At 37.9% G+C, this 12,830-nt stretch overlaps 1 protein-coding gene across 1 annotated transcript in view; it reads left to right on the top strand.

The window, feature by feature from the left end:
* The window catches only part of LOC133529347 (transient receptor potential cation channel subfamily A member 1), a 121,784-nt gene that overhangs the window by 67,872 nt on the left and 41,082 nt on the right, over positions 1-12,830 (top strand). The window contains exons 4-6 of the mRNA XM_061867046.1: positions 7,373-7,553; positions 9,082-9,172; positions 10,181-10,250. Coding sequence (XP_061723030.1) covers positions 7,373-7,553; positions 9,082-9,172; positions 10,181-10,250 — 342 coding nt within the window. The remainder of the gene's footprint in view (positions 1-7,372; positions 7,554-9,081; positions 9,173-10,180; positions 10,251-12,830) is intronic.

Below are 12,830 nucleotides of genomic sequence, written 5' to 3'. Positions count from 1 at the left end.
CTGTCTATTTCTAACTGTATGGTGCACAATAAAGAATATTTACTTATTTATATTATGAAGCAAAAATGACAGCAAATAATTCTTGATCTAATCAAAAATTGTTGCTATCTATATTTTAGAATCTATATTGGTTCCTAATCTGTCTAATATTACCCCAGAAACCTGTTTTGAAGAGCGGTTTCACATTTTAGCCCCAACTTAAAACACAAGTAAATCAAAAGCATTTACATCCAACGCCTAAATTACCCGCATGGAACACGTGTTCGAGAACATTCGTTGAAATTTGATAGATATCGCCAAATGTCAACAGAATTACGCAATTTTGTCCTCAGACCAATTACAACAAATTGAAGAAACCTTCCATTTTCTCGTTAAAATACCGCTAATAACAAAAACAGCTTAACAGCTACATAGTCCACTTACTGTCTGACCTTTTTTGACCGTATTTGAGGAGTTATATCGCGAAAATAGCTTTAAAGTGTCTATTATTACAGCTCAAATTCCCTTAGATATGACGATAATAACGGCACGCACTTGCCCCTTTTGATAGTAAAAATAACGTTGTTTAATTATGAATTTTAACACAGTTTACATTTGCCTTATTAAAAGTCAAACAAAACTTTGTATTTGAGACTCGAAATGAGGCAAATCAACGACTTTTACGCTGTTTATAAGCATACTGCTGCAGGAATAAGCAGCTTTATTGTCTGAAAACAGAATGGACTTGTGACTTTCTGTCTTCTTTAAGTCTTACACAATTTAGGAAAACAACCGTAATGTTATTATGGCTCCAAAACTGGCATAAGTAGTGTGTTAACACAAAATAATTAGGAGCCGAAAGGAACAGAAGATTATTTCTTCTTTGACGTTCTTTGTTTTAAAGTTGAAATGTGCAAAAGGTCTTCTTCCTCGCGTTGTCCCGGCATTTTGCCACGGCTCATGAGAGCCTGGGGTCCGCTTGACAACTAATCCCAAGATTTGGCGTAGGCACTAATTTTTACGAAAGCGACTGCCATCTGCCCTTCCAACCCAGAGGGTAAACAGGCCTTGTTGGGATTAGTCCGGTTTCCTCACGATGTTTTCCTTCACCGAAAAGCGACTGGTAAATATCAAATGATATAAATTTCGTACATATAAGTTCCGAAAAACTCATTGAAATGTGCAAAAGGTATCATCATAATATGTCCGCTAGACTGGGAAATAATATAGACAAAGCTCAACAATTTTGAGTCTGATAAACCGTTCACATGACTAACACTTGCACTGACAAATAAAGTCATCTCGTTTCCATAAATGTAACCCTCGCGGAGCTGTGAATATTTCCCAATACGTCATTTCCCGCTATTAAAAAATGATTGGTCAATAAAAGTTTTAGATTGGCTATAGCCAATAATAAATGTATATATGTGAAACCTCTTGCTCACCCTCACATTATTTGACGCCATCATACGCGCAGTACAGTTGAGTCGCTCGCGGTACACTTCTTACACTATTTGTCGCCAACATGCGTGCAGTACAGTTGAGTCGATGGCGGCTCGCGGCACAGTCCATACACTATTCGACGCGAACATGCGCGCAGTACAGTTGAATCACTCGCGGCACACTCCTTACACTATTTGACGCCAACATGCGCACAGTACAGTTGAGTTACTTGCGGCTTACTCCTTACCCTCCTTACACTATTCGACGCCAACAGGCGCGCAGTACAGTTGAGTTACTCGCGGCACAATTCCCGTGGGGTCATTTTCCGGCTCTGGTCAGTCTTTTTTCTAGTTCGTTGGTCTGTGTACAGTCAAGTGCAAAAATATGTATCGAAAGAATAGTCTCATAAATATGGTACTACGTTCTATTACACTGGAATAAGATGCTATGGGACATATTTTTGAGTAAGATGTGTACACCCATATTTTTACACTTGACTGTACTAAAATATGAAGTTTATACTTTACAGTGGCGTTTCCATCCCATTTCAAATGCGTAGCTGGTGGGTCGAAATTTAGAATCTTGAGCGATGGGAGGGCCAACACTCTAGATTTGATACTTTGATCCACTCGTTACGCTTCGAAATCTTTTGCTTTAGAGATGTAAACATACAGAGTTTTTCACGAAAAGGTAACTGTTATTTCAAAAACGAATTCCTCGTCCCTAAATCATACGGTAGTGATATACTCGTATAACATGGCCCTAGTTGCTAAGAGCAGGCAGAATTATTTCACATATTGGACCTAGGGAGCCGACATTTTTCCTCCCCTTTTTTTTGGGGGCACAATCTCATACCAGACTATGTAGATCAGCTTTGTTTGACCCAAGGAACAACAGTGCCAAGCATCATCTGAGACAAAAGTGCCTAAGTAGGTACTGACTGCAGTTACCCTGCTAAACATACGGCCCGATTCTAACTGAATAAACGTCAGATTAGACACTGACATATATCCGATCCATATCGTGTGTACACCTAATATTTGATCGTATCTTAAAGTTCGAATCGACCCAACATGGACGGTGTTGACCGAACAAATGAAGGGACAGAACCTCACCCTAAAAGTTGTCTGTATCCCTAAAATATCCAGTACTAAACAAAAAGACGACAGCAGAACGCGCGCGGTCACCACGTATGTTGCCAAAATACCCCGTTGCCAACACAGATTGCCAAAAAAATGGCCTCTTCAAATAAATAAGTCATGTTTATTGCGCATTTATAAGTTACCCGCGGAGGGTTGGGCTGGAGCCTCGTAACATTTGCATGTGAAATATGTAACGTTCCAGGCGATTTTGTTATAATAGCTAGCTCAGTCAGCATGAAAATTATCATTATCAGGCTACGCGGCAAAAGTACAGTCAAAGAATATCATTTCTTACCTTGACAATCAATATGAATGTCGTTGGATAGTTCATATTATTGTCACTGAGACAAGGTACAGTCACTTCTAAAAATATTGATACGGACCTAGTGCCATAAAATATGTATACACTACCTTAATACGTATATGGCCATTAACACAGGGCAATAAGGTCGTATATACATGTTTTTGGCAATGTGAGTGTATCGATATTTATAGACATGTCTGAACGAAATGGTACTGAAATAAAATTCTTTGACCGTATCTACTTGTACCATTCTCTATCACCTTAACAAACAGAGATTTTTTTTGCTTTTACGAAGAGAGTAAGGTAAACATTACCCACACACGATATCAAGGATTTAAGTGCAGAATGTGGATATGATAGAAGAAAATATGTTAAAAAGTAGTATGAAATTTGCACATGCACATCTACCTTAAAATATATAAATATAAACCATATCCAAATTCAAAATACAAAAATGTATTCTGCAAGTAGGCCTCAAGGGCTCTTTTACAAGTCAATACAACATTATAGTAACATCATATAGTGACATGAAAAATACATAACAACATTTATAAATACAACAGCCAATACCTGGGTAAACATTACATTATAATAATCTTAAAATAAATAATTAACGTCCGAACGTGACGTGACGAACGTTAATCCGACGTGCATATAACATTATTTGAAGAATTGCCTTGATTTCCATATATATATGAGTTTTAGTTGGGCATGTATGTTTGTCCATTCGCGGCTCAGTGATCTATACTAGTAGAAAACGTAAAAGTTTGACATGGGTATACCTATTATATAGGTACATAGGAACCTTATGAGTATTTTTTTAATACAAGTACAATGGAGGTACATTTATTTTGTCGTATTTTGACTGTTAATTTAACCACTTATGTCATAAAATAAAGCGTGGTCGTGCCAGGTAGCATCATCTACCCATTACGACCACGACCCCGATTCCACAGTGCTTAAACCGTATGAGTATTTTTTTTAATACAATTACAAAAATTTGCCTTTTTTTCGTGAATTTGTACCGCATAAGAAGTTACAAATTTTTTTGTGGTCGTACGTCGTCGTGATCCTACCGACTGCGCCATGTCAGGAAATATAGAAACGACCATTACCGAGCCTAGACTACTTTATTCATCAATCGCTTAGCCTACCCGCATTATTGTAGTTATCAAGATACCTACATATAGCATCACACTTTGTATGACTTATCCATCGGTACATGCCAAGTACAACATTTATTAGCCAAATATATGCCAAGTACAACATTTGTTAGCCAAGTATATGCCAAGTACAACATTTGTTAGCCAAGTATAAGACTTGTAGCGAATTTCAAGGAACATGTACATATCACTGATTTAAACTTTCACGATTTTTACACATTATTAACTAACACAAACCGGACTTAATCGCGTATTAAGTTTTAAATTTACCTCCGACGTTTCGAGGACGGCGTTGTCCACGTGGTCTCGAAGAAGGTCTTCTCGTTTGTGTTAGTTAATAACATGTACATATTCCTTTGATCGACATAAATTTCTCCACATTCTATTAATAAGATGCTACTATTGGGACAGATTTGCATTTTATACCGGATGTTTCCTGTAACAGGAGCAATAAATTAAACTGTAAGCTGTACTCCTCAAACTGACCAACATTTGTTCAACAACTTTGAAAAATAACTTACGTTTTGATTTTTATTACGTATTGCGAATTTAGTTATGTTTAAAGCGTGACAAGCAACGTCAAATACACTGATATCAGCGTACATTGAAAATAATATTAAATTTGTATGAAAAAGTTAAAATCTAATAATTTCATAATTTTGAAAAGTTGTTATTCAAAAGTTATATCGTTTTAGGAGTACAATATATGGTTTAATTATTTGCTCGTGTTACAGGAAACACTCGGTACAAGTTAGTAGGATTCCATCATCAAATCCTGTCTTGAAACCAGTAACAATGGGCCAACTGTGTTTTACAGTAAACAAATCCGATAAACACCTGCCTAAATAAAAAAGCAGAAATAACAAATATCCCGACTAATTGAGGACCTCCTTTTTGAAGTCTACTACAAAAATATATTCCACTAAAATATTTACCTTTGTGCCCAAACGAAATGTTCTCTTATGAAGGCACAATTATACTTCACTATATATGGATGATTTTATTTTATTTCTAGGTTTAATTTTAGTTTTAATTTTGTAATATTATATTTTAGTTTAGTTAGTCGTGATGTACTTGCTATGAAATGATCACTCATAATTTCGATAAAAGTATGACGCGAAACGCTGCTTTCCGTTAGAAAAAAGAAGTCTATATACTCGTATGGATTGTTGAAAGGTCAAAGAGAATATTAAAATGTAAAACTTAGAGCAGAATTTTAATACTTTTTAGGGTTTCGTAGTCACCTAGAAACACTTATAGTTTCGCCACGTCAGTCTGTCCGTCTGTTCGATGCTTTGCTCCGTGATCGTTAGTCCTAGAAAGCTGCCATTTGGCATGCATGCGACAGAACGGTAATAAAAACCGGGCAAGTGCGAGTCGGACTCGCACACGAAGGGTTCCGTACCATTATTTACAAAAACGGCAAAAAAATTATGTTTGTTGTATGGGAGCCCTTAAATATTTATTTTATTCTGTTTTTAGTATTTGTTGTTATAGCGGCAACAGAAATACATCATCTGTGAAATTTTCAACTGTCTAGCTACCATGGTTCAGGAGATACAGCCTGGTGACAGACGGACGGACGGACGGACAGTAATAGGGTCCCGTTTGACCCTTTGGGTACGGAACCCTAAAAAAAAAAAACAAAATAAAAATTATTTTTTGATTTTTTCTTGTTTTCACCCAATAGTGTGAGGTATCTTTGGATAGGTCTTTCAAAACGAATAATGGTCTAATTAACTATTGTTTATAAAGTTAATATTATAATCGCTCCAAATGAAAAAAAAAGATTTGTTCCCCTCCCCCCTCTAACTTTTGAACCACAATGGGTCTACAAAATATGGAAAAAACATTTACTATCTATTTAATTTGAGTCTATTACAAAATTAAACATTCCAATTTTTTACGCGGGCGAAGTCGCAAGCAAATGCTAGTATGTAAATAAGATAAACCTGTACAGATATCCGATACATTTCCGACTGCATTTCTTAGTAAACAGGGTGCTTTAGTAAATAACCCGTCTTGTATTCTAATAGGATGGGAGGTGCAGGAAATCTCATTTCCCCGTCTAGAGTTAAAGGCATCTTACGTTCAAAGGAAAACTTACTTTAAGTTGTATTCACGTCAAAGTTGGTTCTTTGGGAAGAGGATTATGTTGCAACTTTGTAGTCTATCTTTTACGTAGTTCTTTTTTTAGACTTATTACACCGTTAGTTGCGCTCCAAAACCAGAGTAGCTGGCATAGCCCTTACAGCCACACTATGCTCCTCGAGCTGCCGCGACGTTGCCAGCTCCGGCCACACGCTGCTCCATACTTCATATTGCCGGTCCGTTGACTCACATCAAAAAACCGATAAAATAGGGAGCGGTGGGCATGACGAGCGCGATCACACTACGTCTCTGCCTAGTCAACATGCCACTCGTCGAGTATGTGGGGTATAGGACTGGCCCGGCCACATGTGCCGTATGCTAAACGACGTAAGGCCAAGCATACTACCGAGTAGACACCAAACATAGTGCGGCGTCACGGCAGACCTCGAAGGAGATGGCGGCACCATCTTGACGTCTTTTGGATAGATTGGCCTAATATTGCCATAGACCGAGACGCGTGGAAGAAAGAGAGGGAGGTCTTTTCCCAGCAGTGAGACAGAATAGGTTAACAAGTAAATAAATAATAATAGTTTCATTTTGAAATCAAAATAATTTGATACTGAAGAGAGGAATGGGCACTGTGAAGAGAGGTATGGGCATTGTGAATGTCATCTCGCTTTGTGTGGTAGGGCACAGCACAGCGGATGTCATTCCAGATCTAGAGCAGAGCCCAACTGGGGAAGTACCTCCACCTAACAGAAAATCGCAGCCAAATAACACTAGACCCTACTCATAGTGTTGTGTTCCTGCCGGTGAGTAAGGTTGCCAGAGCTCACCGAGGGTGGGAGGGGGTTAGGGTCGGCAACGCGCATGTAACTCCTCTGGAGTTGCAGGCGTACATAGGCTACGGATACTGCTTACCATCAGGCGGGCCGTATGCTTGTTTGCCGCCGACGTAGTATAATTTTTTTTATACTTTTACTAAAAAATACATAAATTTATACCCTGAGTTTTGAGTGCGGTACGGGAATGATTTGGTGTATTTATGTATAACTGTATCTATTGTAAAATAGTTAGCCAACTATGAATTTTATATAGGCAAGTAGTATTTAAGCTTTAGTTTTAGGAATATTAAAACAGTTTTAGTTTTCATAGTTTTTAACTATCTTCCGCAAAATTCCGAGGTGTAGACTATGGACATAATAGTTGCACAACACGCAGGTGACATTTTTGACTAAAATTTCAATTAACTTAACGTTAATTTTGTCCCACAGGCAGCAGAAAGCGGTAACGCGGAAGACTTCATGCGATTATATCTAAGCGAGCCTTCACGTTTGGCCGTCCGGGACGTCAGGGGGCGCACTGTCGCGCACCAGGCTGCCGCCAGGAACACCACCAACATCCTGCACATCATCACCAACTATGGCGGAGGTAAGTGGCACAGGTGGACAATGTTACGGGAGTTTTAAACGCCTTGGACGCATTTTTGACAAATTGTGACGCTCTGATAGAATATAATAGAGTTATTTTCTTTACAAACAAGACAAATAATATAAGAAAAACATAGAAAATATAAAGTGCCAGGAAATGGCCAGCGCTGATCTTCCGATGAGACCATCAAGTGTGAAGAATCACGGACGGTAACAAACAAGAAGTAGAAAGGCATAAAATAACATCGAGTTAACAAATGGTTAAATAGGAAAAAGATAATGACTAAATTAATAAGGATTATTTATATAAATCAAGCATCGTACGCATAACACTGTATCGGTCCGGTCCAACCATACCTTGGCTGAACATTACAGCTGCATACGCAACAAGAGCCAACGGTAGCTACACGAACTAAAAGGCGATTATCGAGCGCCCATTAGACCAATTTTGTTTATTATCAAAACAGTATCAGAGGAAGACGAATACTAACATAATAATACTCAAATAAGTACAGGAATTGTAAACTATTTCTGTTTGTTTGTAGGCTTTATAAGACAACCACAAAATATCATGAAATTACAGTCGAAATACTTCTTCATTGACCCTTTATGACTCCATACTATAAATAGTATACCGAAATCCTAATTTCAATACGTTGCCGGGTCAATACTATGTTTTTGTCTCAAGTCTAAAGAAGTCGTCGAGTGGGTACTAGAAATACCAATACGTTACTCGAGTCGGAAGTAAGTTCTCGCTAAAATGTACGTAAATATTCGCTTGCATCAAATATATTCAAGGGGTCCAAATTGGGTTGCATAAAAAAAAATAAAAAAAAATGTGTGTCATAATCATCATTGCGCATACAAATGAAAGCCATACTATATTGTGTCATACATTTTTAGCCATAATATTTGATGACACACATGGCAGTTGTCATATATTTTTTGTGCATATTTTGTGAATTAAATTTATAACTATAAAAATTATGGCATAACTCATTTAAGAGAAAAACCCAGTTATGCTCAGGAATAATTCAGACGAAGAATTTTTATGACTTACAATTTTATGCATAAAGTGTTATGACAATTTAAAATATGAAAAAATATGCGACCAGAGGGAACCCCATATTTAAATTATCGTTCGAAATACTAACAATCATTAATGCAGTACATCACCGTCTGAGACGTATCGAATAAGTGTTTTCGTTCGTTTAAGGTTTCTAAATGCTAATTCAGTTCAGTTTAACTCAGTCTGCCGGGGCCTGCTGAAATAGCTTTACGATTTATTATATAGTGCTAGCGGTACACCAAAAAACGCTGCAAATGATGTACCTACAAAGTATGGAAGTCGGTACGATTCATCTTTAGGCGATTTGAATCTATGAGTGATAGAACCAAAAAAAATGGAGAGGAGTTATGACGTCATCTTACACTTATTTATACACCAGACAAATATTTATATACATTGTCGACAAGCACAGCTTAGCTTATATTACTTATAAAGACGTGAAATGTATATTTTATTGCAGATCTAAACGCACAAGACAATAATGGAAACACGCCGCTGCACGTGGCCGTGGAGAATGAGGCACTGGACGCAATTGACTTCTTGCTGCAGCAGTCAGTTCAACATTATTAGCATTACAATCATTATTCTGTCTAAATCATTATCAGCATAACCGTCATCGTTATCGGCAACATCATTATTGTCATCATCATTATCTTTGTTATTTTTGTCATTATCCTTATCAAAGCGAAGACAAGATGCCGATCGTTAACGCTCAGCGCACGAAACGTACCTGTCTCTGTCGCACTAATATGTAAGAGTGATAGAGACATAACTACGCTTCGCTATAAAGCGTGAATGATTGGCATCTTTACTACGCACTCAGGTTTTCTAGCGCTGGTTATAAATACGTGTTTTGTCATACTCGGTTCATCCGTTGTATTACATTTGGGCTCTTTTTTAGGGTTCCGTACCCAAAGGGTTTACCCCGGAACGGGTCCCTATTACTAAGATTCCGCTGTCCGTCCGTCTGTCTATCTGTCTGTCTATCTGTCTCTCTGTCCGTCTGTCACCAGGCTGTATCTCATGAACCGTGACAGTCAGATAGTTGAAATTTTCACATATGATGTTTTTGGATTTTGTAAGTATTTACCTACTTACTGTTATTCTAATTGTATTGACAATCCTTATTGGAGCTATAATTTGATTTCATTAGTACTGTTATTATTTTCATTTTTATTTTATTTTGACGATCATGATAGAAATTCTTATATTTTTGACATCAATGCAAATTTATTATGTAATTATCTTTCATGAAATAAATCATCTAATCATCTAATCTAATCTAATCTAATCTATTTCTGTTGCCACTATAACAACAAATACTAAAGAGTATGGAACCCTCAGTGAGCGAGTCTGACTCGCACTTTGCCAGTTTTTTTGGTTTTCATGTATATGAAGTAATATAAAGGTAAATGTACACATGGAAATTACTTTACTTACTTGTTTTAAACACGTTACATTAGATCGGTATCTTGAAAGCAAATTTTCAGGTCCCACTGTAACCTAACCCTTCCCAACTCCACTGCGTACTCTTACCCTAATCACGTCTTTGTGTACAGGCACGTGGATACTGGCATTAGGAACGTGAAGTGCCAGGCGCCTATACATCTGGCTACTGAGTTGAATAAGGTAAGGATCAAGTGTTCGTTTTTGACTGTACTGAATTAAGCCATAGATATAGACATTTAGTTATAATATTTTTTCTCAAACTTGCAATGAAATGTTGACATGACCAGTGATCGGAACTATGGGAGTAAAACATTAACAAAACTTGTTAAGCGGACATAAAATAGTGCATACAGCTCTAAAAATATTCATGTCCATAGGGATAGGAATAGTATAGTACTTACAGCCATAAAAATATTTACATTCATAGATAGTCGAATATTTTTAAGGCTATAAGCACTCTTTTTACGCCCGCTTGATAAGTTTTGTTAAAGTTTTACTCCCATAGTTCCAATCACTGGACATGACTTACTTCAAATTAGGTCCGGAAATACTACATATCCGGTGCGAGTGAAGATGATATTAATTTCATACAGCCTTACACACCTAGGCCTGTAAAGCAACCTCCTTTTGTTTTTAGACGTCACATTGTGACACAACGTCTTGGCATTCAACCATCAAATAGTAGTAGATTCGTAATTTGGAGTATACACAGTGGACCAATTAAACCCGACAGATTTTAACCACGCATTCCTGAGGTCATAAGGAGCAAAAAATGTTATATGAGTTTTGGCCAAATTCGACAAAAAAAAATTTTTTTTGCCGAAAAAAATTTCCTTTTGCGTTTTCTGCACACGACACGTTATTTATTTTTCACCTTGGTGAAAAAAACGACGAATAAGTAAAGTTTTTTTTTATTTACAGACGAAAATTGCGAGTTTACTTTAAAACTTTAATATCTGTCAGTTAGTGGCAGCGTCACAGCTAAAAAGGCGTTTTTGACTAAGTTATAAAAGAAACAATTTTTCACAGAAATTGTCATTATCTCTAAAACAAGACCGATTTCAGAAAATATTGTATGACATTTTAGTCTCTAAATGCGGTCAAGAATACACCTTTGAAATCTGTCGGGTTTAATTGGCCCACGGTGTATTTGGAGTTTGGCTGTGTTAACCTACGAATATAACAAATTGACTACAGTTTTTTTTTAATTTCAAGTTTGAGAAAAGCAACAACAAATCTCGGCGAGAAACGGGGTTACCGACCGCGGCCCTATTCGTCTATATCTACTTGCAACCCTTCGTTTCCTGGCCTCTATAGTATAATAAGTATATTGTATAATGTACTATTAAATAGTTACACGTCAAGCTAGTTGGGTATTATTGTAGTAATGAGAGGCACACAAAGTTTTCCTATTTTTAATTTGAACGTTGTTGTATAAATAAATTGGAATAATTCAGACATATTTTTTAACTAAAACATGATATTGATAAGGGGGAAGCCGATGGTTCCGAGTTCGGATTTCGGTAAGGGCATTTATTTGTGTGATGAGCACAAATGCTTGTTCCTGAGTCATGGGTGTTTTCTATGTATTGAAGTATTTATATGTTATATATGTCGTTGTCTGAGTACCCATAACAGTACCCCTAGTGTAAATTTTATCGACATCATAACGTGACGAACGCGTTTGCGTTAAGTCTCATTTTGTATAGGATTTTGAGTTTCCAAAACGTCCCGCTTGGAGCGCTCTTTCTAAATCCAATACAAAATGAGACTAAACGCAAACGCGTACGTCACGTTTCAAAATCGAATTTATTTACACTAGGGGTACAGAAGCATTCTTGAGTTTACGTGAGACTTAGGGTCTCCCCAAACCAGTCGACGCGGAGTCGGCTTTCGCCGAGTGTTTTACACCACACTATTCGCATTTAGCCGATCGACCGTCTCCGCGGTTGGACACCTGCGTTTAGCAGTCTCATCCTCCTTGCGGCCGTAGAGACGCCCGATCGCTTGCGACTTGCTATCGCAACAGTTGTAAAGCGACGGTCGGCTCTCCCGTGCTCCGTCCTGCCGTCGAGACGTCAGACAGCACACGTACAGCCGTTGAGTCCGACGAACAGATGTAGGACAGCGGGTGATCGGCAATCGTAAATCTCATTTCTGGAGACTGGTTGTTAGTAACAACCTGAGTTTGAAATTGAACAGACCTGTAAGATTATTTTCCTTGGTAATTGTTACATATTATATAATAACCTGTGATGCTGGATATTTTACGTAGACGGGCATGGAAAAAAAGGCTTACCAGCATTTTTACCGTCATCGGCTCTGTTCGGCCGTCGTCAGCTATGTTCGGCCGTCGAAGACGCTGAAAGGCTTCCGCCAGCTCTGACCGGTCCTTATCGTAGGTACTCGGCCGTGATCGGAGCCGTTCAACTCTTTGCGGCACCGTACGGCGGTATAAGGAGATTTATGAATGCGAACGTGTGCGGTAGGCTGCAAACAGCGTCGTACGAATGCGAACAGTTTTACGGCAAAACGCCGTTTTCCCGTCGAAAGACGTCGTTTCGCGTGGGCCGAGCCGATTTACGACTTATTCGCTCTTATTGCGTTGACATAAAGCTTTTTCCGTACGCGATTTGCCGAAACGGCGTCGACTAGTTTGGGGAGACCCTTAGTCAATCTGTGTAAGAATATCCTATAATATTTATTTAGTGCAATTATTATTATTAAATTAATAAAACTTATTAAAAAAATATTAAAAAA

The sequence above is a fragment of the Cydia pomonella genome, chromosome 1, assembly GCF_033807575.1.
Source record: "Cydia pomonella isolate Wapato2018A chromosome 1, ilCydPomo1, whole genome shotgun sequence".
Lineage (NCBI taxonomy): Eukaryota > Metazoa > Arthropoda > Insecta > Lepidoptera > Tortricidae > Cydia > Cydia pomonella.
The sequence above is the reverse complement of the archived record's forward strand: the minus strand, read 5'-3'. Positions and strand labels throughout refer to the sequence as shown.